General features: G+C 43.6%; 1 protein-coding gene across 17 annotated transcripts in view; it reads left to right on the forward strand.

The window, feature by feature from the left end:
• LOC1271468 (RIMS-binding protein 2) overlaps positions 1 to 24,784 on the forward strand; it is a 90,245-nt gene that overhangs the window by 10,693 nt on the left and 54,768 nt on the right. For all 17 annotated transcript variants that reach the window (XM_061650536.1, XM_061650537.1, XM_061650530.1 and 14 more), the window contains one exon: positions 17,479 to 17,586. In XM_061650536.1, coding sequence (XP_061506520.1) covers positions 17,482 to 17,586 — 105 coding nt within the window. In that variant the 5' untranslated portion in view covers positions 17,479 to 17,481. The remainder of the gene's footprint in view (positions 1 to 17,478; positions 17,587 to 24,784) is intronic.

Genomic DNA, 24,784 nt, shown 5'->3' on the forward strand with positions numbered 1-24,784 from the left:
CGCTTTTGAATAGCATCCTGGTTTGTCGGTTGGCACCACCTTTGCATCAACCACCGGCAGTTGTGTGTCCAACTTGCTGGCCCACAAACGCTGGGGTGAATGCTAACAACCGTAATAAGCTTGTACCTGGATGCAAACACCACTGAACCATTGCTTTGGTTTCCTTTGTACCAGTGAAGCGTGATTCCTTTCAGTTTCTATTATCACACTAGAGGGGTTTGTTTTTATTTCGCTTCTTCGTTGAGCTATTTTCTGCCCGCGGTGGTATATAGTGGGCTCGAAATGCACGAAACCAAATGGAAGCATTGCCCTCGGTGGTGGAAAGGTGAAGTAGTTAAGAAGGAAAAAAGGAAACCCTCCCCTCTTCTAACACAATCAGTGTTGTGCGGTGGGAAAAGGTTGTTAATTGATACTTACCGCAATGCGTGTGCCATGTTTGCACTGGTCCTTCCGCTGCTTTTACGATGCTTTCCCTTCGCTTCAGCGCTAGTAGGGATATGACACAATGCTATTTTTGATGTCAGTAATACAATCTCATGAAAAAGCTCATTTTGCCTTACTGTGTTGTATATCCTGTTTTCAGAATGCTTAAAAACTATTTGTAGAGAACACATCAAAAGAAAGCACCACAAAACCCCAGTCATTTCACCATTTCAATGCCGATTTACTACCAATTCTCGGCGCAAAACGTTGGCCAGTTTGCGCATCGTTTTTTTTTTCGAAGAAATTACGTGATCAGAGGAAAAAATCCCTCCTGTCGCTACGCGTATGCAACCACCGCCTCACACCACGGCAACCGAAACACTTCGGGACGGGAGAGAAAGGATCAGAAGCGTATAATAATCCTCAATCCTAAGCTCCTGCAAGGCACTTCGGCATTTTGCTTCGTTTGCTGGTAAAGCTTGCCTGGCGGAGCAATTTTTACACGGCCCGTCAGCATCAAAGCCAGCGACGCCGCTTGTCCTCTTCGAACGCCTATCGTCGACCGCCGCACTCACACACGCGCTTACTGGCTTCCGCCCTTGCTCTTGGGAAGTGTGTGCTTCCGTTTTGGGACCGGTTGACTGAAATCGATGTGTGCGATGAATATTTCATTCGCTTCGGTGACGATTGAGCCACCCCGTGGGGCCCGTCCATGTCTACAGTGCCGCACGCTCTTGCTCTCTGTCAATCCAGACAAAACGGATCGGTTCGTTCGGGTGGAAAAAATTGCAAACGAAGCCTACGGGTCGCAGGCACGGAATTGGCTGGTAATATTTTTATTTTTACCACCTAGAATTATTTCACTCAGGGATTGCGGGACAGCGAGCAAGGGGGATAACTCTTACAGCAGGGTGACTTTCATATAAACTAGGGCAACGTGTGCTGCAGTTGACGCTTGAATGTTTTGTTGAGCCGAGCTGAATTTACGCTCTAATTAAACGCACGGGTTTATAGGAATTTCGACGATAAGCTAGGACCATGGTGCATTCGATGCGAGATGAATGTGTGTATTGTTTAGAAAGAAAAAAATCATACCATTATTTAAAAAAAAGAAGCTTAAATAGTATTTCCATTTACTATGCAGTTTTAAGTGGGCCAGTGCCGGAGCAATCAGTTTTGCGGAATCTTCCACTGGTTCGCGTTGATTAAAATTTTAATTAAACTCGACCGTTGATTTTTTGCGTTCCCCTTTTTGTGACCTTTCTTTTCGTGCCGGGCAGGACTCCATCACATCGCTGTGCCGGTGCCATATTGGCGATATTTAATATTGTTGGGTCTTTTTATTTTTTTCTTACCTTTTTGCACACACCACTCGCGATCTGTGCTATTATTCATGTATAAATAATTAACCTCAATTTAGCGTATCGATTAAAAACACAGTATTTGTGTGAGAAGGAGTGAGAGAGTGAGAGTGAGAGAAAAAAGCAAGGCTAGGGGTAGTGAAATACGGTGCCGATGTTGTGATGCTTTGCATTTGTGGCTGTTTTTGCTCACAAACGAATACATTGGGCACGAAAATTAACTATGGAAAGCAGGTACAACGGCGGGTGAAGCAAATGAACCCTGCAAACTCAAACGTGGGCCCCAACGTTAATTCGCTGATGATTTATTAAAATCAGTATTTAATATGCGGCTACCGGTGTGATAAAAATCACACCAGTCTGTAGCGAACGTTGCTTGAACAGCGGTCGGGACGTGAGTTTAATAAGACGAAGAAAGTAGGAATATGAGTGAGTAAAAAAGGCAAACAAGTTGTGAATAGTTTCGATTTCGATGCTTTGTTTAATTATTAAGCTTGAATTAAAAAGGGGGTTTCTCTCATACCAATATACTAGCAAGTCTTTTAGAGGATTGCTTAAAGTATGAATTGATACTAGTTTAATTTTTTTTATTGCTCAGTAAGATTTCTAACGAATGCATTGAATAAACAGTAGTTATTGGCAGCAAACACCAATAGATATTGTCAATTAAATAAAAGAGGTTTAAATGTTACTGTCAAGTCTATTCTCGATTCGCTATATATTAAAGGGGTATTTAAATCAGAATTTAACATAACACTAACATTGAACCATTATTTCTGCATATAATTTTATAATATTGAGTGTTAAATACTTTTTTCACTTTTTCAAGCTGACCGATTCACACACAATATGTGTTAATATAGTGAATCAAATGTTGCATAAAATCACTCAATCATGGACCCCCAATAGAGGTTCGGTTTGCACACAATAAGCATCGAATCCAGCCATCGATGGCCTATCAATCCTGAACGACCTCCGCCTTTCCCCGTTATTTTTGCTATCCTCCACGAAGCTGTTTCGATTACACTTCAACTGAAGAAGAAACACCACCTCACACGAAAATGCATCTCATCGATCATCGATTTGAGCTTCCTTTTGAAGCGTCGCCGCTGGCGGGCAACGGTCCAAGGATGATTATGGCCTTCTTTTCAACCACCCGCCCGTTCTTCTTTCCGCTCTGAACGTGTCCAGCTTTCCGTCCGCTCAAAGAGCAAAGATTAAAACGCCTCAGGGAACTGGAGCATGAATAGAGCGCGCGCGAGCGCCCCATATCCGTGCTGATCAGTTTCTTCTTCCGTGCAGCTCGGCTAGTTGCACCATATTCAGCTTCTAGCAGCAGCAGCAGTAGCAAGAAGGATGAAATATTTGCGTAACCATCCGCTCTCCTTCGTGAATGTCCGGGACCGGAACGGGCCCGAGATGTATCCAGTATGCTGTTCATTTTTCAAAAGTTGGACAGCAAAGCGTTTTACATAGTGACCGTAGTAGTACCACTAAGCCGGGGGATTTTGCTAAAAAAATATTTGAAAAAATCCCCTAACGATGGTATGAGATAAATAACAACAGTGGAAAAGAAGACAAGAAAACATACACTCACATACACACACACACCCATGTAGGCCCACACTCACGGTATTGCGGCACATCCCTTTCATCGACTAAAGTGCCGACCGTTTACGTTAATTCGTGCAACTATAAATTCCCGTCTTAAATCGGGCAAGGTTCGTCCATTTTCCCGAACCGGTTTCCCACTGGCAGGTAGGCTGAAGGTTCGGTCGAATGGAAAACAAGAGTGGTGCCAAAAATTTAGAGCTACATCAGATGAAACTGTATTTTGCCGTGGCTTAAAAAAAGCACCGAGAATACAAGAATTCGCCCACACATACACTGCTACATCTATAAAGTATCCTGCCGAGTAGTGGGAAGGATTTTCGTTGGATTTTCGTGAGCATTCCTTTAGCCGGGCGGTAGAACAGGAAACGAAACAGCAAGGATAACGGGGGTTTATTTTTATTTCCTTTTCACACACTCGATTTCGGTGAATCATTTTCCCTTCCTTTGTGTGTGTGTGTTTTCCCTGCTGTTTGGATACATTTGCTCGTGCAAGGCGGCCGCTCTGCTGCAAAGCCGCCTTTGCCAAATGCCTCCCACCTTCCGGTGCAGGTTCCGGAGGAGACTGCACGCGTCTGAAAGATATATTGTATCACCGTCACATTTATTCTCCTTCTTGCCTTCGCTTGCTTGCACCGCGCGAGCGAGAGAGCACGATAACACGACACCCCGTACTGGTACGAAGCCTGCGGGAAAAATCGCTACCTCGACAGCCGCGACATCGATTTTCAATCCGTTCAATGGTGTGTCGTCTTTCCGTTCCCGGTGTTGTTCGGAAAAGGACCCGAAACCCCGGAACCCGGCAGTGAAGCTCGACCAACTTCGAAGCTAGATCTATATTTAGTCAATAGGGCGGGTTTTAGGAAATGATGATGGCACTGCTGGAAGAAAAATCATATCTGTGATCGTAATATGTTACCTTATGGTTATAGGACATTGCTGCGATGGTCTAATGTGAGTTGTTCTACACTTCTGTAATGGAGCGAGCCCGGTCGACTGTCCTTCTTTTCGGTTCGGTTCCGTGAATTGTGCCACAGCAGAAGGAAACTGGTTAAGAGAGGGTATTGATGGAGCGAGAGAGAGAGACCATAAGAAAAGATATCGAAATGGACGAAGTGGACGATAGCCACAACATTAAATGAAAGGAAAACGCCCGCGGAAGACGGGCCAGAGATAAAGAAAGCCCGTTACGCTTTTCCATAGTCATACGTATATTTCTCTCAACAGTGTTCTTGCGTCGAAGCAATCTGCACCTTTCCTTATGTATCTACTTCCTTTTGTTTCAAGCCTTCGACTCCCGCCAAGCGCTAGCTTTGATCTGGAACGAGCACAAAACATGGGTAAAAACTTTGGCCGCTATGCGTCGGCCATTTCGGCCGCCTACCCGCCGGCGCTTCTTCGACCTGCCCAAGGATTTGCTTTGGAGCACAGCGGTCGTGCACAGCAGTGTGGTGGTATGGAGATGATAAATTTCTGATATATTACCAAACGTGAGCAAAATGTCTGATGCGGTTCGGTACGGTCCTTGTGTCTCCTGGTGGCTGGAACAGTTCTCCCCTCTCCACTCTCCCCTGCGCTCTCCATTCTTTGTGCTCGCTCAAAGGCAAATGTGTTTCGTTTTGGTCGCGCCCCAGCACATTCCACCATGTGCCAGAGCTTGATGATACCTTTCTCCGGAGGCCGAAAGAGGGCAAGGGCATGAGTTTGAAATGATATTCACGAACGAGCGACCAAATGCCGTCAGGTTTGCAAGAACTGTCTGTACAATTTTGTGGCTGCGGGTTTTTTTAGGGGTTCTTTTGCTGCGTCCCATTATTGCAAGCCACAGCCGGAGGACCGGAAGACTAAAATAATCCAAAATGCGGAAAATGTTCTTGGAAGACGTACGCTACACATGGCCTCTGAAGACGGCTCGAGAGAAACGGCTCAATACCCCACACTCCATCGCAGCCCCCGACAACACAATAGGCTGTTCTGTATGCTGACCAGGCGACCGAAGCAAGTGCAAACGCTTCAGCTGACCCTAAAATAGACGGAACATTTTCCGGCCGCGTCTCTCCGGGGAGCAATAGGATGCTTTCTTTCCGGAGGTTCGGTTGTTCTTCTTCTCCTGCTTGTTCGAAGCTGTGAAGCAAATCTTACGCCATGTTGCGGCGTGTTACCGTACCACGGACCACCACGGAAAGATGATTTTATCCACCAACATTATGGCGCTTTTAATGGTTTTGACAGCAATGGTAAAATCATCACCACCAAACACTCCTCCCTTCGGGGCGTCGGTGCGAGTGTGTGGCCGTGTGCCAAATCCATTTGTCCAGAAGGCTTTTGTTCCTTTTATTGCGCGGATGTCCTTTTCCACCCATCACCTATTACAATAATGAAAATTATGAAACACATAAACTATTCAATAAACACTGGCTATCGTTTGAGAAGAGTGTAGGGGCAAGGCAGAGGGAAAGTCGATTCTTTAGGGGGAGAGACAAGGAAGCAGATACAAGGAAAATCGGAATCGGTTGTGTTTGTAGCGTGGAACGTATTTATTTTCTACGGATTGCTCGAATCAGACTGGTGAAAGAAGAAACTTCTATGAGGGTTCGAATAACAACAAAGTTTCGAATTTTTATTGTTTTAGTAAAAGAGAATAAAAAATATTGAATAGTTTTAGAATACATAACTCGTTGTATGTTTTCTATATAAGGTTAATTTGTTTAGTGTTTTATATTTCTAACAATGTTTTAATCGAGTGTACAACATTTTTCCTGAAATCATTTTTGTTTTAATACCTACTCACTCAGTTTTGAGAAAAGCTTAACTAAAACAGTAGAAAGTTAAACCACCCATACCTTGCTGTTTGTAATGGTTCACTCCTTGCCGAGTCGTCTGTGAGTCTCCGTCAAATCCATCGCTTATCCTTTAATCCAAAAGCGGCTTGATTTGAAGGGTGGACAATAAATATCAGCTCAACGTTTACATCCTTCATTTGCAAGGTTTCGATGGATTACAGCCGAAGGAAAGTTCGCATTCAACAACTGCACACTTGCAAGTGCGGCAATATTTCAAATCAAAACACTTTACTCACCGTAGGATGCCGACGCTTCCCATTTGCTTTCTAAGTAGTGAGGCTAACATCACGCTTTACCATGCCTGAAGTGCGGGATTAATGACAAACATACACACTGTGGTGGTGGTGGTGGTATTGGTAATTAAAGTTTCCGCAAATGGAAGTGTATGTCAGGGAGGCAATGCTGGTAATAGCGTGTTATGCTTTTATCCCCACAAATCAATCGCTTTCGAACAATCACGAAATCACAGAACGTTGTCACGAACCATCGAAGCCAATCCTGGTGGTGGCCAAAATCCTTTAATCGGATGTGCTACACGCGATGCCGTCGACAACTACAGCCGTTGCAGATATCTTGCTCAACGCCTCATGCCTTCCACTTCTCCCTTGGGGTGTTGAACGTTGTGGGTAGCGCTGACAGTATATACCATAAGCAGCGCTGTAAGTATGCAGTATGTTATAGTGCCAGCCTGTAACATAGGTTTTGCAGTATCGAACACCGGTATCAATCGATCGATAACGGAAGAGCTTAAGTGCACGAAACCCCTTTGCCCGTGGTTTGGAGTGCTGCAAGCGTTGTGACAGACCCGGTAATAGCTGTTCCGTTTAAGCTGTCTTTCTAATTGCAGTAATTTGAGGAAGGAAAATGGAATCACCGTTTGTCCGAATCAAGGAACGGCCTTTGAATAATGCTCATTTTTTATTTATTCATGTGTTTTTGTTACTTGGTACGGAACGGAACAAAACTTTTCACAATTATCTTATTGCGTAATCGACAACTGAAACTATTAATGCGTTTGTACGCAAATGGGTTATTGTGAAGGCTGGATCAATTAAAACGAATACTTGCTCACTTATCTGACTGTTCACAATAAGTAGCAAAGAAATAATAATTATGTAAAATAATTATATCCAATAAAGTAAATTAATCAACCATTTATCAAAAGCTTTAAACCTTTAAATATCCTTTAAATGTTTAGGACACTTAAAGATATCAGGAGAGCCTTTTCCAGACATTACATGGTATTATTTTAATCCAGGCTGCAGCGGGCACACGCCATTCTCGCACTTGCATAAGTCCTGTCAAGCTATTAACCAGCTCAGGGCTACGGTCTGTAGTGCATCAATAAAACAATTCATAAAACAACTCCGGAAGTCTTCCCATGCTCCGGAAACGACTGCACTCATCTATGCCCATTACACTTTTCTAGCACGCCATCTGGTACTCCTCTCCCGTTCCCGACAACCCAACCGAGTCCTATCAGGGACGGAGGAAATTGTTCAACTTTACGACAACCGTTCTGTCGGGTTGGGAGGGTGTACAGTGACCCGATAGCTCCCGGTGGATTGCGGGGAGTGGGTGGGCTGTGACTGAACGGACCAGGAACACTTTTATTTGCTCATTTTCGATCGCATAACAATTGCTACACACATCCGTATAATAGGCCACCACCGCTGTGCAAGTTTGTAGCGATACCGTGGCGTGCGCTGGCCGTTTGGGGTTGAATTGCCGTTGAGAGAGTCGAATGGAAAACACTGTTTACGATCGCAAAGGTTTGTGATGAGAACAAATATTTGTTAAATTGTATCTGTTTCTGTTGGCGGTTGTGTTTTTGTTGTTGTTGTTTTGCAATCAATACAACCTAGTATAGGACTAATGTAATCGATAGACCGGTCGGCTTTAACAAAGTTGGACGTGAATCGATTCCTACCCATCCACCTTCACGTATAACTTTTTTTGCCAGTTATGTGATAAAATAGATCTGATAAGCTTCAATCAGGTCGGCGTGATCACGAAGCTCGTAAACGGTAGGACAAAGTAGAGGAATAAGAATGTGCTTTGAGAAGAAAAACAAATACCGCTGGTGTTTGCTGTTGATAATATTTTCGATGGAACATCTACTAAATGCTTAGTCCTAGTCTACTCGTAAAGCAATATGGAAAATTACGACTACCACTCGACGGGCAAGTCGATGGACATTGTCGTAAAAATAATAATAAATTACATGTTTGCGATTGTTATCCTCACGGAAAGATGGAAAGCACAAACAAAGCTGTATGATGGTGGAGAGTTTTGGCAAGGAAAAAGCAGTTAGAAAACAAGGGTTGTTTTTTTTTCTCCTACCGGATTGCAACAACCCAACGGTGGTCGTTAATCTTTCCAATTCTGTATTGTTTCTTGTATTTTGCTTTGCGTTTCCACATCCTCAATTGCCGCACATTAAAACAAATACATGCGTCATAACGATAGCACAATATAAAACTATAAGTACAGAACCCTTCACCCCATATGGTTCGCTCCCACCAATATTCGCACTGAAGTGTTCGGTACACAAGAACACGATAAAAACGACACGTAACTCGAAGATGGTTGCGCTTTTCGATGAACAATTCTAACACCAATCCAACACATCGACCGAAGGATCGACCATCATTCACTCAATCACTCTAATTGAGTGTAGCGAATGGATTGTAGCTCCACAGTCCTCATTCCCTAAATGCAACAAAATAAAATACCATACCGCCCGAAATGGCTCCATCGAGGATGGAGTTGATGGTGGTGATGGTGATTCAAATCAAGCCGCATTGCACTGGGAAATGTTGTACGAAATAAAGCTGGCCTTGGTTGGTTGTACAGTGAAATGTGTATGTGTGTGGGTGTGTGTGGGCGTGTGTGAATATGTATAAGAGTGTTCATGCAACATATGCTAGCGTTTCCCTTCCGACCATTTCAATGTAGGCGCTCGGGAGATAACGGAAAACCCCTTGCTTTCGAAACGAGGTCGAAGCGGGGTGAAAAAAATCGAGTAAAATTCAATATTGTTGCTTGCCGGTTGCACACGCTGCACGTTGCAGCTGGCTACCCTATACGTTGATACATTATGGGTGTTTGGACAAGAGGCATCATACTTAATGTCAGTATCGATTTAGTGCCTTCATTCAACATGCATCGTTAGCGCGTAGTATGAGTGATGGTTCAGCCCGCCGTCATTTTGGGGCTTATTGCAATGTGTGATTTTTTTGTGTATGAATGTGATGTATGAGGCAACTGTAAAAGGGAAGAAAAGAAATCGTAGGTTTTTAGAATATTTTATGAATCATTTGCATTTGACTTATCGCATGCATGTAGTCCAGAAACACCAATCGAATGTTTTTACTTCTCATTTTCTCGCGAAGTTATCTAATGCTTGCCATTTTGGTAAGCAACTAACTAATTCAATCTTATTGGAACAATCACGATAGGTCCCATTGGACTGTATTGGTTAATCGTCAGCTCTCTGCCCAAGGACTCTTTCAAGAAAAATGATTTAACTTCAACCAGATGTCCAAAACGCTCGCTACATCACTACGGCCATAACGTGTGTGTCCGGTGGTTTGATGCTGATATTTGGATTTTATCCACTATTGCTTGCACTGCTACCCACGATGTTATGATGATTGTGGGACGTAGCGGATGTAAACTGTATGCCACAGTTCTGCTTGCATGATTGTAGGCGAGAGTTTTTATTTCCTTTTACGAACTTTTTTTTAACGCTTCACAAAGTTCAAAGTTCACGGTTCTACAGGTATACAATACGATAGCGCATTTCCAAATCGGTGACCTTTGACAAAGGAAATCATGAATGATGTTTGCTTTGCCGAACCTTCCTGTCTTTAGAGGGAGCAGGGCTTTAGTTGCAAATATCAGAGTTTGCAATTTTTGACCGATAAAAAAGTCTGTCTTTGAATAAATAATCTATTTTCTTAATTTATGACATTTAAATCCAATCAAAGCAATGGATTCGAGAGGTTTTTGTTACTGTTTTGCCGTGGCTGCGATCTCGACCAGTTTGTTAGTTTTTAAATATACTTTGACACGGTCATAGTTTTAAATGCTTAGAACATGCACCTGCAGATCGTTACGTTACATTAACATTATTAATATTAACAGTGTGTGTTTCGATAAGCATTCTCATTTTTACGTACTTCGAGCATCGGCTCGTGTTTAAAATTAAAGCAAAATTTAGTCATTACTACACCTGCAGCCATCCTCCCAGCCTTCCCACCGCATGTAACGCTACCCAAACTCTACCGTTATTGAAAAGCGTGCGGGCACGGGCATTCGAAATCGGTTTCGATTGCGGCCGTAAGATTCGTTCACCTGCCAAGACCGCACCGAACTCCTGCAAGAATTCATCGCACGTAATGTGCTTTCGTTACGAACGCGTGCCACTTGGATTGCGTTGCGTGCCTACGAAAGTGTTGGTGATGTTTTATGGATTCTTTTTGTGGCTGTTCCATTGCTTGTGCTCCTTTTTTCGTTCGTACAAGACAACCAGCTGAGCAATGTGCATTCGGATCTCTCGCAAGATAGCTACTATCATTCCCTTCTGTCACCACTGTACAGCAATGTTGGAACGCACTGTCCCCTTCTTCGATCGTGCCTGCAGCGGAAGCGTTTTTCCCCCCGAAGCGATGTGCTGGAGCTTCGATTTATTATTCCAACCATGCTTGCAACCTACCTTTCTGGCGATTGACCCTTGCCGCTTCCTCCGGGCTGTTGGTGGAAAAGAAAAAAACAAAAGCCCTCAGCTCGCGAAGCCCCGTGAAGCAACTGTACGCACGCACGAGCTCGTGGTTGAGAGGTTGAGAATGAATTGCCGTCGGAAATTGGGTCGTGTTCGGTCGCCTGTGCCAGCTTATCGACAACGGTGGGGGGAAAAATCGTTCGACCAGTGCCGTGCGCAGCACCGGAACGTGCCCAGCGCCTAAATTACGAGCCGTGCAGAAAAATTTGCTCACGCGAGTCACAGTAAATGGTCGATAATGTTTATTAATGTATCTGTGAAGTTACACGCCCGTGTTGGAAGGATTCAAACTACCGACCAGTAGAGTTTCATTGGAAATTGTTGCGTCTTGCACTGCTTAAATCAATTACCAAAAACACAATTAAACAACTGGTGGAGACATTGCCATAGCATAATATGCACAATTGTAAAACATTAAAAAAAACTTGAACCTAAGAAAACATACCGAAAACTTCAAAACTGCCCTTAGCGGTTCAATTTCAAGCACCCACATATACACTTTATTCCAGACCGAGACACAACCACAACAAAAAAAGCAATCAACCATGTGCCGGGAATGTTTCTCCTGTGTTATGTTTGGTTGAAGCTGCTGTTCCCGGAAAATGTCACCCGTATGCTACATGGAGAACAGTGAAAAATAAAAATAAAAACATACACACGTTCACGAACTCACAAACCGGCTCAGACTTTGTCTACTTTTCGTGCAAGCGAGACCAAAAGGTCGCCGGGTGACCGGGCCGGGTGGGTATGGTTTATTTTTCAGAATAAAAATGGCAGCCAAATAACAAAAACAACATCACCCATCAGCAGGGCAGCTTCGATGTTGATGGCCGCCGGGCATGGACCGGAAAAGGATACCCACCCTCACCACCCGCCCACGACCTCTTTCGCTCAACATGGGGTGGGCGTCAGTATTGCACTTTGAACAATGTTTACTTTTCTACCTGTTTGTTCGTGAACGGTGGTTTGTAGGCGAGACACAGTGTGAAAGAGGTGAGAGAGAAAGAGAGCGAGAGAGAGAGAGAGAGAGAGAGAGAGAGAGAGAGAGAAAGAAACGCTCAAAGAAGGCGACAGTCGACAGCAAAAAAGACGATACAGGTCTCACATACGTGTGCAGAGTGTTGCCCGAGTGAACGTGTGGGTGAGGTCATATGGGTGCTTCGCGTGGATCCATATGTTCGGCTCGTTTCACCACCGGAAGTCGGTTAGCATCGGAAGTCGATGAAAAACATGCTGTTTTGCGCTGGACTCTCGAGGTATGCCTCGAACGGTGATGGGCGGTACGGTTGTACGGTTTATATGACGCTGGCATTGAGGCAGTTCAAATGTGAGCTCCAGACTCCCTGTCCCCGCTGCCACGTGTACCTGTGGAACCCATGAAGCTTGTGGAAAATCCATTTGCTCAATTGTCTATAAATTTGTGATGATGTAGGCGGAAGTTGGCGGCAGCCGTATGAACGAATCCCCATTTTGAAGGTGAACGAAGCGCTCGAAACGGCGCCCAGGTTAATAGAGATGGAGAAGGCTGGCTGGCAGGGACACACACACACACACACTCACCCAACATGAATCAATTATTTTCCCGTGCTCCGAGGGGCCTCTGCGTGGCTTGATTTTTGTGTGGGGGCCGTGGTGTGTGATGAGCTGTAAATATAAAACAGAATAATGGCGATCGATATTGTGGGCAGAAATCTAAAACGATTCGTCTAAAACACGAGCAGAAATTTGCATACAACACGGCTTCTCAATATTCCCACACGCTTTTACATCTGAAAACTGTAATGAAAATGAAAAGATATAAATAACTTGTGCAGATTTACCGAAAGAAGCAAAGAAGCAGCATCGTACAAAAAAAGCAAAATACTTGAAAACTATTAACCGATGAGTAAGAGTTCGAGTTTGCCTCCCAAACACGATGCACCGCACGACGATAATTCCCTAATCAATCTTCCTCCGACGGCGTATCTCATTTATCATTTCATCATTGGCAGACAACAGCACAGACACGTAGAAACGCAAGTGGAAGCGCAAGTAATGGGTTGCCGCTAGCAAACGGTTTCGTGCATCGAAACTTCAATCCTTCCAAACCAGAAGCTCAAAGCTTCCAAAACGGAGTTCGGTCTACGGTAGTGCAAAAACCAAACAAAACAAAACAAAAATGTCGGACTTAACTTGTCACTTCTGCTAGCGACGACGATCGGAACAGGTTGGGAAATGGGCTCCTGCCAGCCCCGGTTTCCCGGAAGGCGCACGAGGTGCGTTTGCGTTCTAGTTTCTAGGTTAATGAGTAATAATTTATAACCTAATTCAATTTCGCTCCGATGCCGAGCACCCCAGTCTCACCCGGTCGGAAGTCGTCGTTGATGATAGCAACCGGCGCAGTTTCGGGGGATGAAAGGATACGAACCGGATTCGGGCTAAAGAGCACGGTGGCCACTGAGAGGTTCAATGACAGAAAGCGATGGGAGGGGTTGGGAGAGACTGATGGAGCGAAGCAGCAGTAATTGAATGCAATTATTATCCTTAATTTCAAATCACCAGCCACGGTTGCACTTTCGAGTACCGCGGAAAGGTCAACGGGTAAATGTTGTGGGGTCTGGCTGACCCCAAGGTTGCCGGCGGCAAGGGAGGTGATCGAGGAGGTACTAAAAAGGCAATCAATTAAGACTATCACCACCCGATGATCTCTGGCAGATGATGCGTTTGATGTGTACTGGGATCTAGTTGCTGGGTGCTAGCGTTGATGTATTAAAACATAAAGGCCGGGCTACATTGATCGTACTCTCTGGTGTAATTTTGATTTTCACTAGCGCATCTGGCGGCGGCTGACCGAAGCATTTTTCCAAACAATTTGGAGCCGCTTCAGAAAATATGTTGTTTTTCCATGTTTTTTACCTTAACTGGACTGGAAAAGCTTTGTAATTGATAGATGAATATGTTGTGCAAGTATTTCAGCCGTTTTCGCATCGAAAAACGGCGAAAAAACTAATTAATTTTGAGATCCGGCACGACCATTCCCTTGAAGACGAAAAAAAGCTTCCACCAGCCGCCGCCAGATGCGCTAGTGAAAATCAAAATTACACCTGCGAGTACGGTCAATGTAGCCCGGCCTTAAAAAGTATGTTTTACATTTTACACAAAAAAAACCTCATTCAAGATTATATATAGGGAAAAGATGAATCAACTAGTTGGATATATTGCTTATTTATTCAAATAAATGAAATGGAAGGTTATTTTAGTAGCATTTATAAAAGAACTTAAATGAACAATTATATTTGGTCGTGGGGTTTCTGTTCACATAAAAATAAATTACGAAGACGTTGTTACGTTTTCCTGTAATGTATTTTGGAGAAAACGAGTGTGATTCCCACTCCCAATAGACATTTATGAATTCGTCATTCTAGCAATTGTGTAGACAAAGTTTTAATCTTTTTTAGAAAGCGTTACAAAACTTTTGCTGTATTAGAAAACATAATTTATCGATTCATCGCCTTTGTTGCATCGAGTCGATATCTATGCACCATCCCGAACGCTTAGGTCTAGAAAAACTCTACGGCTCGCTCAACCCCGTTCCAGCGCTGGCCGGTCTGACCCTATGTTCCGCATGTTGGCTGTCTTCAACACTGTCTCGGATTGCTTCGACTTCGACATCTCAACTCAGTGCTCCAAGGAACGTCTCCGGCTTTTGCCGTGGCCGCAGTGAATTGCGATGCAAATCTTGTTTTTGTTATGTATTTTTTTTAATGACCTGTTACATCTTAATTAGGCCATACGGCCCGTTGAAGATTAAAATAAATAATAATAATAATAATAATAATAATTTAAAATAGATTCAACCTTTTCTTGACAAAATATATGCATTCGAATACAAACAATTCAAAAATACATGAGCTAACCGTTGCCAAGTTCACAACGTGGCCAACAACTTTGCAAATTGAAAGTTCTGTGTAATTCTATAATACAGAGTTTCTCAAGCCAGCTCAACATCGTGACACTATTTTTCGAACACGTTAAATGATTGTCAACATCGTACATACAATTCGGATCCGTAAACTCTTTTCGATTTGGTAACACTAGGTTTTGAACACGTAAGATCCCAACTCGAATCTGGCAAATGTATAATGGGTGACAGGACAGCCAACCAGCATTTTCCAGATTCGAGTAGGGATTTTATAGGTCCAAAACCTAGTGTTACCAAATCGAAAAGAGTTTACGGATCCGAATTGTATGTACGATGTTGACAATCGTTTAACCTATTCGAAAAATAGTTTTACGATGTTGAGCTGGCTTGAGAAACCCTGTAATACCAGCGTTGAAGTGCACCAATCCCTGATTGTAAAACACCCTAGCGTCAGCAGATCAATGTGACAGAATTGAGAGAGCAGCAAATTATGTACCGTTGAATATTTTACGTACGTCCGATCACCTTCACGATTACAAACACCAGCCATTGACATCTACCTATCACGTGCAAACGCTGCACTACAGAAAAGAGCTCCTAGAAGCGCATTGTAGCAGAACCTGCTATTTTCCTCTTCGATAGATAGTACACAAAAAGCCACCAAAGCCACTACTCTAAAACAACGAGCAAATCATTCAAACTTTCATGCAACCGTGCCTGGCTGCAATTACGGGCAGTGTACAACGGTAAGCAAAACAAAAAGACACTCACCAAATAATGTATATAAAAATATACACATCCAAAGCTGGGCAAAAAGGGCTTGGCAAGCTTAAGCGCCACATTGGTTGCTTTATGGTGCCCGTTCATTCGTGCACCACAGTACAGTAGCGAAAGCGAGCAATCAACCGATCGAGGATATCGATGAATAAAACATCGCCCTTAATTTGAATACACTCAGGCGACTTGTGCCACTGGTCGTTTGCGTGAGGTGGGTGGAAGCAGAGAAAGACCAATCGAAATTTGATTACTTGCGATGGTAGATAATTTGTGGCACGGGACAGAACAACAATAACAACAATAACCAGCTCTCCTGTCCCGGGGTGGGTCAACGCGGCTGGTAATGCCTGGGTCGATGCACGCTCGCTCACGACTCAGGAGGAATATTAATCCTGCTGGGGGGCGAAGGATAGGAGGTTAAATATACGCCTTCGCCAGCACGGAAGGCACATCCCCGGGTGGGAAGACAAACACAGAAAAAAATCCCCAAGCCCATTCACGGCAGTAGCATTATGCTTTACGAGTTTGGCGCCGGAAGAGTAGTGTGTGTGTGTGTGTGTGTGTGTGTGTGTGTGTGTGTGTGTGTGTGTGTGTGTGTGTGTGTGTGTGTGTGTGTGTGTGTGTGTGTGTGTGTGTTCTGTGTATTTGCCGTTTTGATAAAAGAAAAACTTGGAGCATTAGAATTCTTTATTTGTCTCTCGCAGTATGACACTGCCTCTACCTATTTCGGGACAAAATTTAACAACTACTCCACCATGCAGTAAGCACCCTGTCTCTTTTCCATTTAGCACAGCCCCACGCGCTTTTGCTTAGACGCAAACCGACCGTATCTAATTAACATTTTCCACACAAAGCTCCGCTTGTCACGTCGTACCGAGGCGCTGATACGAAAGTAGGCCACGCCACACGGCCGACGGATTTCGAAGGGGTAAACGAGCGTACGGGAGCTGCAAAGGCTGTACAGAACGTATTTTCCACCCCGAAATGCTACCGCTCAGCGACACGCAATTGCTTCTGCGTTACCCACCCGACGCGGCGAGAATAATGGCACCCTTCGTTGGCTTTCATCTTTGTGGGCCGTTCCTCTGGTGAGCATGGCGTACAAGTGTAGCTTTCTTCCCCCGTGGGTCATCACATCACGCGCCGGGAATCTGTACAACGCGTCATTAGAAGCCATGCTGTCCTTTTTTGAGCGTATCTCAAATATCCACTTTCGCCGTTTCGAGGATTGTGTGTTCGAGCTGCTCTCTTATGAGCGCGTAACCGATTTCGCGTCGTGCTAGACCAGTTTCCTCATCTCCCGTACGCGTACGATTTGTTCATGCACATTCTTCGCCCAGCCTGAGGGTGCCATTGGTGCTGCTTTTCCATTTCCCATTTTCATGTCACAATCATTTATCAGCTACCGTGCGCCTCCATTTGCGCCATTCCATCGAGCCAGACAGCTTGACGTTCGGCTCACCCGGTCTCGGGTTGAAACTTTCGCAACCAGTTTTCCGCAACCGGTGCCGCCGCTAGGGTGGAAGATTGTTAGTCATTTGAAATAATTTACATTTCTTGGGGATGGTCCACGCAAAAGCGTTGTTCGCCGGCAATAGGCGCAAAGACGATGGCTCCGCTTTTTGCTTTACGCAATAAACTTGTAAGCTTTGCAGAGGTGGGTCAGGGACGGAGGGAGGGGAGGGGGGGAATGGAAGGCGGTAGACGCGTGTCTTTACTTTGCACAGTCTCATCGGTGCGATAATTTTCGTTTGTTTTCTCTGTCCCTGCTTTCAGACGATGTCCAACGACGCACTGTGGGTGTCTGACGCCATGTTGGACTCACTCAGTATGCAACTTCGGGATGCCGAAGCACGACGAGCAGAAGCAGAACGTGCACACCAGGTAAGTTGGCTAGCGGTAGCGAAGTGTTTTCTTTTACTATTTTCACAGTGCTAACAGCTTATTTTCACATTTCAAAGTATTTGGAAAAAAATACCTTCCTTTACACTATTGAAGACACGCCCTCTATTTATCACATTTGGTATCATGTTAATGATTTGAACAAGTAATTGTTGTGAAAATCACGGAATCATTTCGATTTTAGGAAATGAAGCTCTTCTCCAGCTGAGTTAAATCACTAATTACATCGTGTGTTTATAGTTAAGAAAATTATCGAGAATAGCTCACTAATTTAGACATCAAATGAGACAACACCCAGTGTGAAGTGTCATATCAGAATAAATTATTATTTTTGTACAAACATTTGTGCAAACAACTTTAAACAAAAATCATGTTCATTATATTAGATGTAATTGCAATGAGTTTACAAACTCTAGTAATTTAACTGAATCATGGTTGTCTTTTGTTCAATTGTAATTATCTTTCTGAGACATCAAAACATCAAAAAGTAATTAGAACTAAGTTGTTGCTGCATCTTTTGGGGATTGGTTGGGTAAATTCAAACATTTTGCTGAACCATTTATTGCAACAACGATGAAAGATGAATTAGCATCATCAATATTTAAGCTGATTGTTTTCGAAGGCTCAACAACAAACATACAAGTTCGACCCAAACCCATCCTCATTTATCAATCTTCATAGGTCATTTTCCTTCCCATTTAAGCGACCTTTTAGTCAGCAGGGCCAGCAGCCATCATGCATTCAGTATTTTAGTGACAAATAACACCACGTTTGAACGAACTGGAATTACCTGAACGAACGGGAATAAAATGAGAAAAATTAACATAGAATTCTCATTAAGCTCACAGCTCTTGGTGCTTAATTGTGCATGATTCGAATCCGTCGACCTTTTTTCTCGATCTTTTAAGACACGCGTTAAGCTTTACGCTGGGATCGAATATCGTTGCTGCATAATTAGATCGTTTGTGATTTGTGCCAGTTGATTAGCCACAACGTACCCAAAACAAACACAAAGCGTAGCGTATCAAAATGACTTTGACGAGGAAAATAATCCTCACTCTTTAATGTTTATTAAAGTATTAAATACATTAAATATAATTGTAAGCATTGAAAGTATCATAAACAATGAAACAGAGCTGCTACCTTTGGTTTAATAGGTAAAAATCTTCATGTCAAATCACCAACCCGATCGATGATAATTTACTCCATCTCTCTACAGCGTACGGTGCATTCCTCGCTCACCAAAAACATCCCATCCATATTGGTTCCGTTTAAAAGCTTTTAATTGAATTTACGAGTCGAGTAGTCTGTTGCTCCACGACGCATCTCTTGTGGTTGGCACAATTGAAACGTTTACCCTCAGTACACCACAAAAGCTCCGCAAACTTCGTACCATTATTACTGACGCGTACATACATATTCGCAACACATGAGGATTCGCAGGGTACATTTACCATGTTTTCTATTTCTACAAAACCGAAAGCCTTAGAATTTGGCACACGTGCCAATTATAAAACCTCGTGTTGAATAATTTCCTCCTAACAGTGTGCAACAGCTAACGTCCCTTTCCCAGTGGCAACGTCAAAAGAAGAATGTTTGAATAGAATTTCTATCCTGCTCTCCCTTCTGCTCTCTTTTTCTCCCGGGAATATCATTTCCAAAATTGAAAGTTAATTATAATAAGTGTATGTGGTTCATTCAATCGAACTCGCCCCCTTGCATGAAGCGCTTACACGAGACAGGCCCACAGACACTGCACGAGCATAACAATCCAATAGAAACCGGGGCAAATGTTTTGGACCAGGACCAGGAAAATGTGTGGGCTATGTGGACGAAGTTTTGCAAAATGGTCAAACATGCGTACCGGCACGAACTACCTGGCGTTGTTTGCGTTCAGTACAGTTTCCGAAGTGGTTGATTAAATGTAAATGTTCTACTTTGCCCACCGCGAGAATAATGAAGGAAACAACAACAATTTCATATACAACCGCCAACCGGGGTGAGCCATCGACACAATGGCCAGAAAAACAACACGGTAACATTGGTTCTATTTTAATTTCACAGCTTGCCGGAGGTGATCGTTTCGCGGATACCCACCGGTATAATGGTGGGCTTTATGCACACCGGAGCGTGGGCCCATAAATGATTTGTTTCGAAATTGTTTACCTGCACGCTAGCGGGGGAGTAATGAAGCAAAAAAAAGACCGCCTTAAATTAGCATACATTGGCGGCACTAAAATATCGCAATCCTTCGGGTTTTCGGCCGATTCAGTTGACGGAATGTATTCGCATACAATAAATTCCGATTTCTGAAGGAGTGATGTGAATCAAATAGAGAAATTTATAACATAGTTTTGTTTTCTCTCATGATCACGTTCCTCCCACTCACGTTTCATGTTTCGTCGCGACATCGTGAGCGATAATTCGCGTGTTTGCGGGGTTAATTCTGTGAAAAGTAATAGAACGAGCGAAGCGTAATATTTGCCTCCAGTACACCTGTCCACTATTTCCAAACGTCAAAGTATTCGTAAGCTGATAAAATGGTAAAAAATAGGCAACGGGCACGCACTAGCAAAAATCACGCTAAATGTGATTCATTTTGGCGCTTGAAAGCACCTTCCATTTTGGGGTGTAACAGTCAGCTGCGGAAATGGTACCCATTACATTTGGTGATTTGTGGTGTGGATGAAATTTTGCAAACAGTACCTCATGCTTTTATTCGCTAAGGTTCACTGAGCAACTAAAATCTCAACCTCATTACTTGCCTTAAAAGCACACTTGAGGCAAGCGTTGTTTATTTCATTTTCGTCATGACTGGGCGAACCAATGGCTGAAACAGTAGCACGAATCGCAAGTCAAAATTCACCAGAGCTCTCCAACGGGTCAAAACACCGGTGTACGGTAAATGAAATAAATCATTTCGATAGTAAGATAAAACATGCAATTTCGGATTTGGGCTGACATGATTGAAAGTTACAAAACTCATGCCTCTTTTGTTTTGAAAGCGTACCTATGTAGCGCCGACTGCTCGAGGGAAGCCAGCCAGGGCCGCAAAGCATCACCCACACTAGAACGGCAGCTATGAAATAAGCACAAGCTTTTGCCACCCGGCATCAACTGTAATTGACTTGAAAGCATCCACTCGTTGATGCCCCAAAACCTTAGGCCAGCTCGAACCCACGGCAATCCTTTGATCCTTTAGCACATTTTAGGTCGGTCCGGTAAATTAGCCAACCGACCGCAACAACACGCCCACCACCACACATACGCATACACACCACACATCAAAACTGGCACCGGTGTTTGGCCTCGGCCTCGGTTCGAACCACCGTGGCAGGCACCGAATTCGTTAGGGATTCGTTTTGCTGTAATTTTCTCAAACGCGCACACACATACATACACACCCATGCTAACGTCATCCAATTAGTGGTTCACCGGCTTTTTAGGAAGCTGAGCAGCTCGAGCCGCTCAAGCAAAGTTTGCCCTGCTTTGTGTTCTAGGGACAGCAAGACGACGATGTGGAAGACATTTCTTTGCTTCCCACGATTAACTTTACACGGGCGGTGAAGGTTCGAAAGAGATAGAACGGTGAAACAAGCCGTACGAATGGTTGTTTGCCAGTCGTTTCAATGTTCATACGCTGCCACCGTGCAAAGATGTACCGCGAGGACACTGCGCACGTTCGGAATGCTAAACTTCCAACATAAAAGGCAGACAAAAGTCGTCACTTTACGGGCGGTGTGTGTGAGTGAGTGTTAGGCACGGAGACGGTGGCGAAGAGGAAATGAGTGAAGCTTCCACACGCTCTTGTTATGCGTGGGATTTATTCCAGCATCGCTTATGATTCTTCCGCCAGAGCGCGTTCCTTTGCCACAGCGCTTCCATGGTCATAAAGATTTTAAACTTCAAAATCTTTCCGTCCGCTGAAACAGGAACAGGCGGAAAAACAGGGAGCGTTCCGTGGTACAATTCACGTAAAGTCATAGGTAGCTACTGCTGTGTGTGTTCATATATGTTAGTGTGGAGTCCCAAGCTTTCAACATCCCCACCAGGTACGATGAAAGTCCTGACAGTCGCGCCCTTGCGTAGCGACAGCTTGGGTAGCAGGCGCACCCGGGAAAGATGATGAGAGCTGATGGTTTATGCAAAGGCTTTTCTCCTTCGCCACTCCAATCCATTCTTGCCCCTGGAATTGCGTAAAAACATACCCTTATTTTTCTACGCCCATCACTTTTGGGATACGACCGGAAGCCGGAAGTCAGCGCCCCCGTAAGAGCTGCTGCGAACGGGGCAATACTCAGCATTCGTTCGTAGTGAATTTGGAAGCTCAAGGAAAAGGAATTTCACCGTGTTTTTTTTTTGGTAACGGGTTTCCTCCTCTTCTGGTGTTGTTGCTGCTGTTCACTATTTGATATTACCTTTCTACCAGCAACCTGTTCAATTTTATTAAAAGTGAATTTTATTACACTGTACCCCACACGCTCTAGTTTTCTCTAACTCGGCAATGGTATGTTTGCTTTCTCATATTCTACTTGGCTTTATCTCTATCCCATTAACCATGGAGAGACAGCAAAGTCTAACCGCTCAGAAAAAGCGGCTTTAAAATACCTTCCACAAAGGGAACACATTTTAGCTTTCAAATTTGTCCCGCCCGTAATCTTATCGGTTCTTGCTCGAAGAAAGGGTAAATATTCTTCAGGACAAATTTATTCCAACTGTCTCATGAGCTCCAAGGTTTATTGGTAGGCTTTCGTGGCATTATAGTAAGGGTTCTAATAAAAGCTTGCTTTTTGGTAATATAAAGCAAAAATGGAAATCTAAGTTGCTGAATATTCTTGGGATCGAGTTTCGTTGTCACATACGAAATTCAGATAAAATATTTCGAAATGTGACAATACAGGCAATATTCAATTTATATGCGTCATTTGAAAGACATTTAAAAAATTGGTAATAAAACGGAACAGTATCCAATCATGGAAAACTAATACATTTATAAAGCAGAACACTGTCAATAGTTCTTACACAAGTGCCTCACTCTCATTGCATCAGTGCACATACACTCACACACATACATCGAACCAGAGTGGCTTATCGTGCCGGTTCCGGTGTTTGCAATGATATTGAAAGGTCGTATAATTTCCACCTCATGGCAGGCAATCAGTGTGACACGCTAACCAGAAACCTTAACGGAATGACGCACTCTCCACACGACACTGGGAAACTTCATCACAGACAGACAGAACCAATATTACTAGTGCGAACAGCGTGAGGAAATGCAACCTGCGATAAAGCTGGTTATAAAACTTTGCATTGATTATATTACCCAGACGAAAGCAGTGGGATTGCAAATATGCAAACCGCTTCTTGTGTCAGTCCTAGTTCACATGTGAGCTAGGGCATCAAACGTTCAACTACTCTTTTTCGTACGGTTGTTCGTTGCTGCTGAAGCTCTTATTAAGGAAGCAATGAAAAAAGAAAAATAATCCACCTTACTGTAGTGTCCACTCACACTACCGCAGTGCCTATGGACGAGAGGACTATGTAAAAATGGGATTGAGCCTCCCGCTCAATTCAGTAAATCATAATTTATCCTTCTAATCATGACAAGACAATTGAAAAACGGTTACCATTAAAAAGTAGGGTAGGTGACAGTGAACAAGGAGCGGACAGAAGTAGGCGTTTACAAAACCGATCGATGGCGCTGGCTGGCGATGGGGATGGCCCTAAGTGGACTCGTTCGGTTCGGTCGTGGATTGAAGCATATTTTTAGACTTCAAACAAACCGTGACGGTCCGACGGGGGGCAACACAGACTGTAACCGTTAAGGTTACATGTCTTGGACGGTGGAAAGGTAAAATCACTAAGTGTGTGGTATGGACGTTTTCTCTCTTTCGCTTTCTATTTCTCTCTGTCTCCCTTTTTTATGAGAGCTTTCGTACAGTATGAAGCAAAACGTGAAACTTCTATTATTTATGAGACGTCGGCCGTAACTCATAACTCAAGACAATTGTGCCCTCATCTAGCTTCGGGGCTGGAGGGGCTTTTCCGTTGTGTCGGTTGTTTTTTTTTTCGACAAATGCCTCTCCTGCCGGTCGATGAATGCCTGTTAAAGTCAACAGCAGGCGTAAGGCCCACGTGTCCGTCCTAGACACCGCGGCTCCACGGCAAACATTCAGCAAAGCAAAGGAATGTTTCTGTTTGGACAGTAAATTGACTCAACCAGCCCACCGGTGGGTAAGGGACGTAAAGCCAGTCAGCACTGGCAGTACCAGTTAGTATGTTTGGGATTTTGTTTTTCGGCTCTTTCCGTTGCGAAGCGCCCGAGATCGGAACTACGATCGAAAGACTCCAGGTGTCAAAAGTATCAATAATTTATGCGTTTTCAACACCGCAGGCACACGCAGGATCGTAAGCGGGGGAACAGAACATGGAAAGGGTAGAAAGGTGTGACCTTTTTTATCTAATAACATCAATGTTTGATTTATTGTGCAACAGCGTACAGAATCGGTAGTTTGTTAAACTAGCCAAGTTCTTATAAAAAAAAACAAAACAAAAAATCAAGTTAAAATTGGAATCTTTAGAGTGGAATCTTTGGTACGAATATTAAAACATAAACCATTGCAATTCTTTATTAACAGGCTTGTTGTAGATTTCAATAAATTTTATTTGCTAACGAGACTAAGAGACTGTACTTTATACTCATACGTAGTATCGAATGGAACAACTAAAATTGTAAACTATGCAGCTATTTATAATCTAATATGTTTCATCATACTTGTATTTAATGGTTCATTTATATTATGAATAAATAAAAGTTAGTTTAGTTAGATCGTTGCACAGAAGGTACATTAAGATCTCAAATCTTGGTTCGAGTAACGGAAGCATAAGGACGTTAACGCCATAACGTTAGAGGCGATGAACGGTAGATGCTACCGAAATGTACAAAAGGGTAGACACAATCGACCACAAAACCATTCAAATTGTCGTTCTACCAGGCGGGATGGAAGGAAAATGTTTTCTCCGCACCATCACACGCACACGCTCACATACTCACAAAATAGCTAGCACTTCACCCAGCCATAAGTGCCTAAGCGTATCGCTACTGGTACGAGCGCAGTTTCAAGTATCGATTTCCATCGAGCTCTTCACGCGGACAAGACTTTGCAATCAAAATCCATTT

Source organism: Anopheles gambiae, chromosome 2, assembly GCF_943734735.2.
Source record: "Anopheles gambiae chromosome 2, idAnoGambNW_F1_1, whole genome shotgun sequence".
Lineage (NCBI taxonomy): Eukaryota > Metazoa > Arthropoda > Insecta > Diptera > Culicidae > Anopheles > Anopheles gambiae.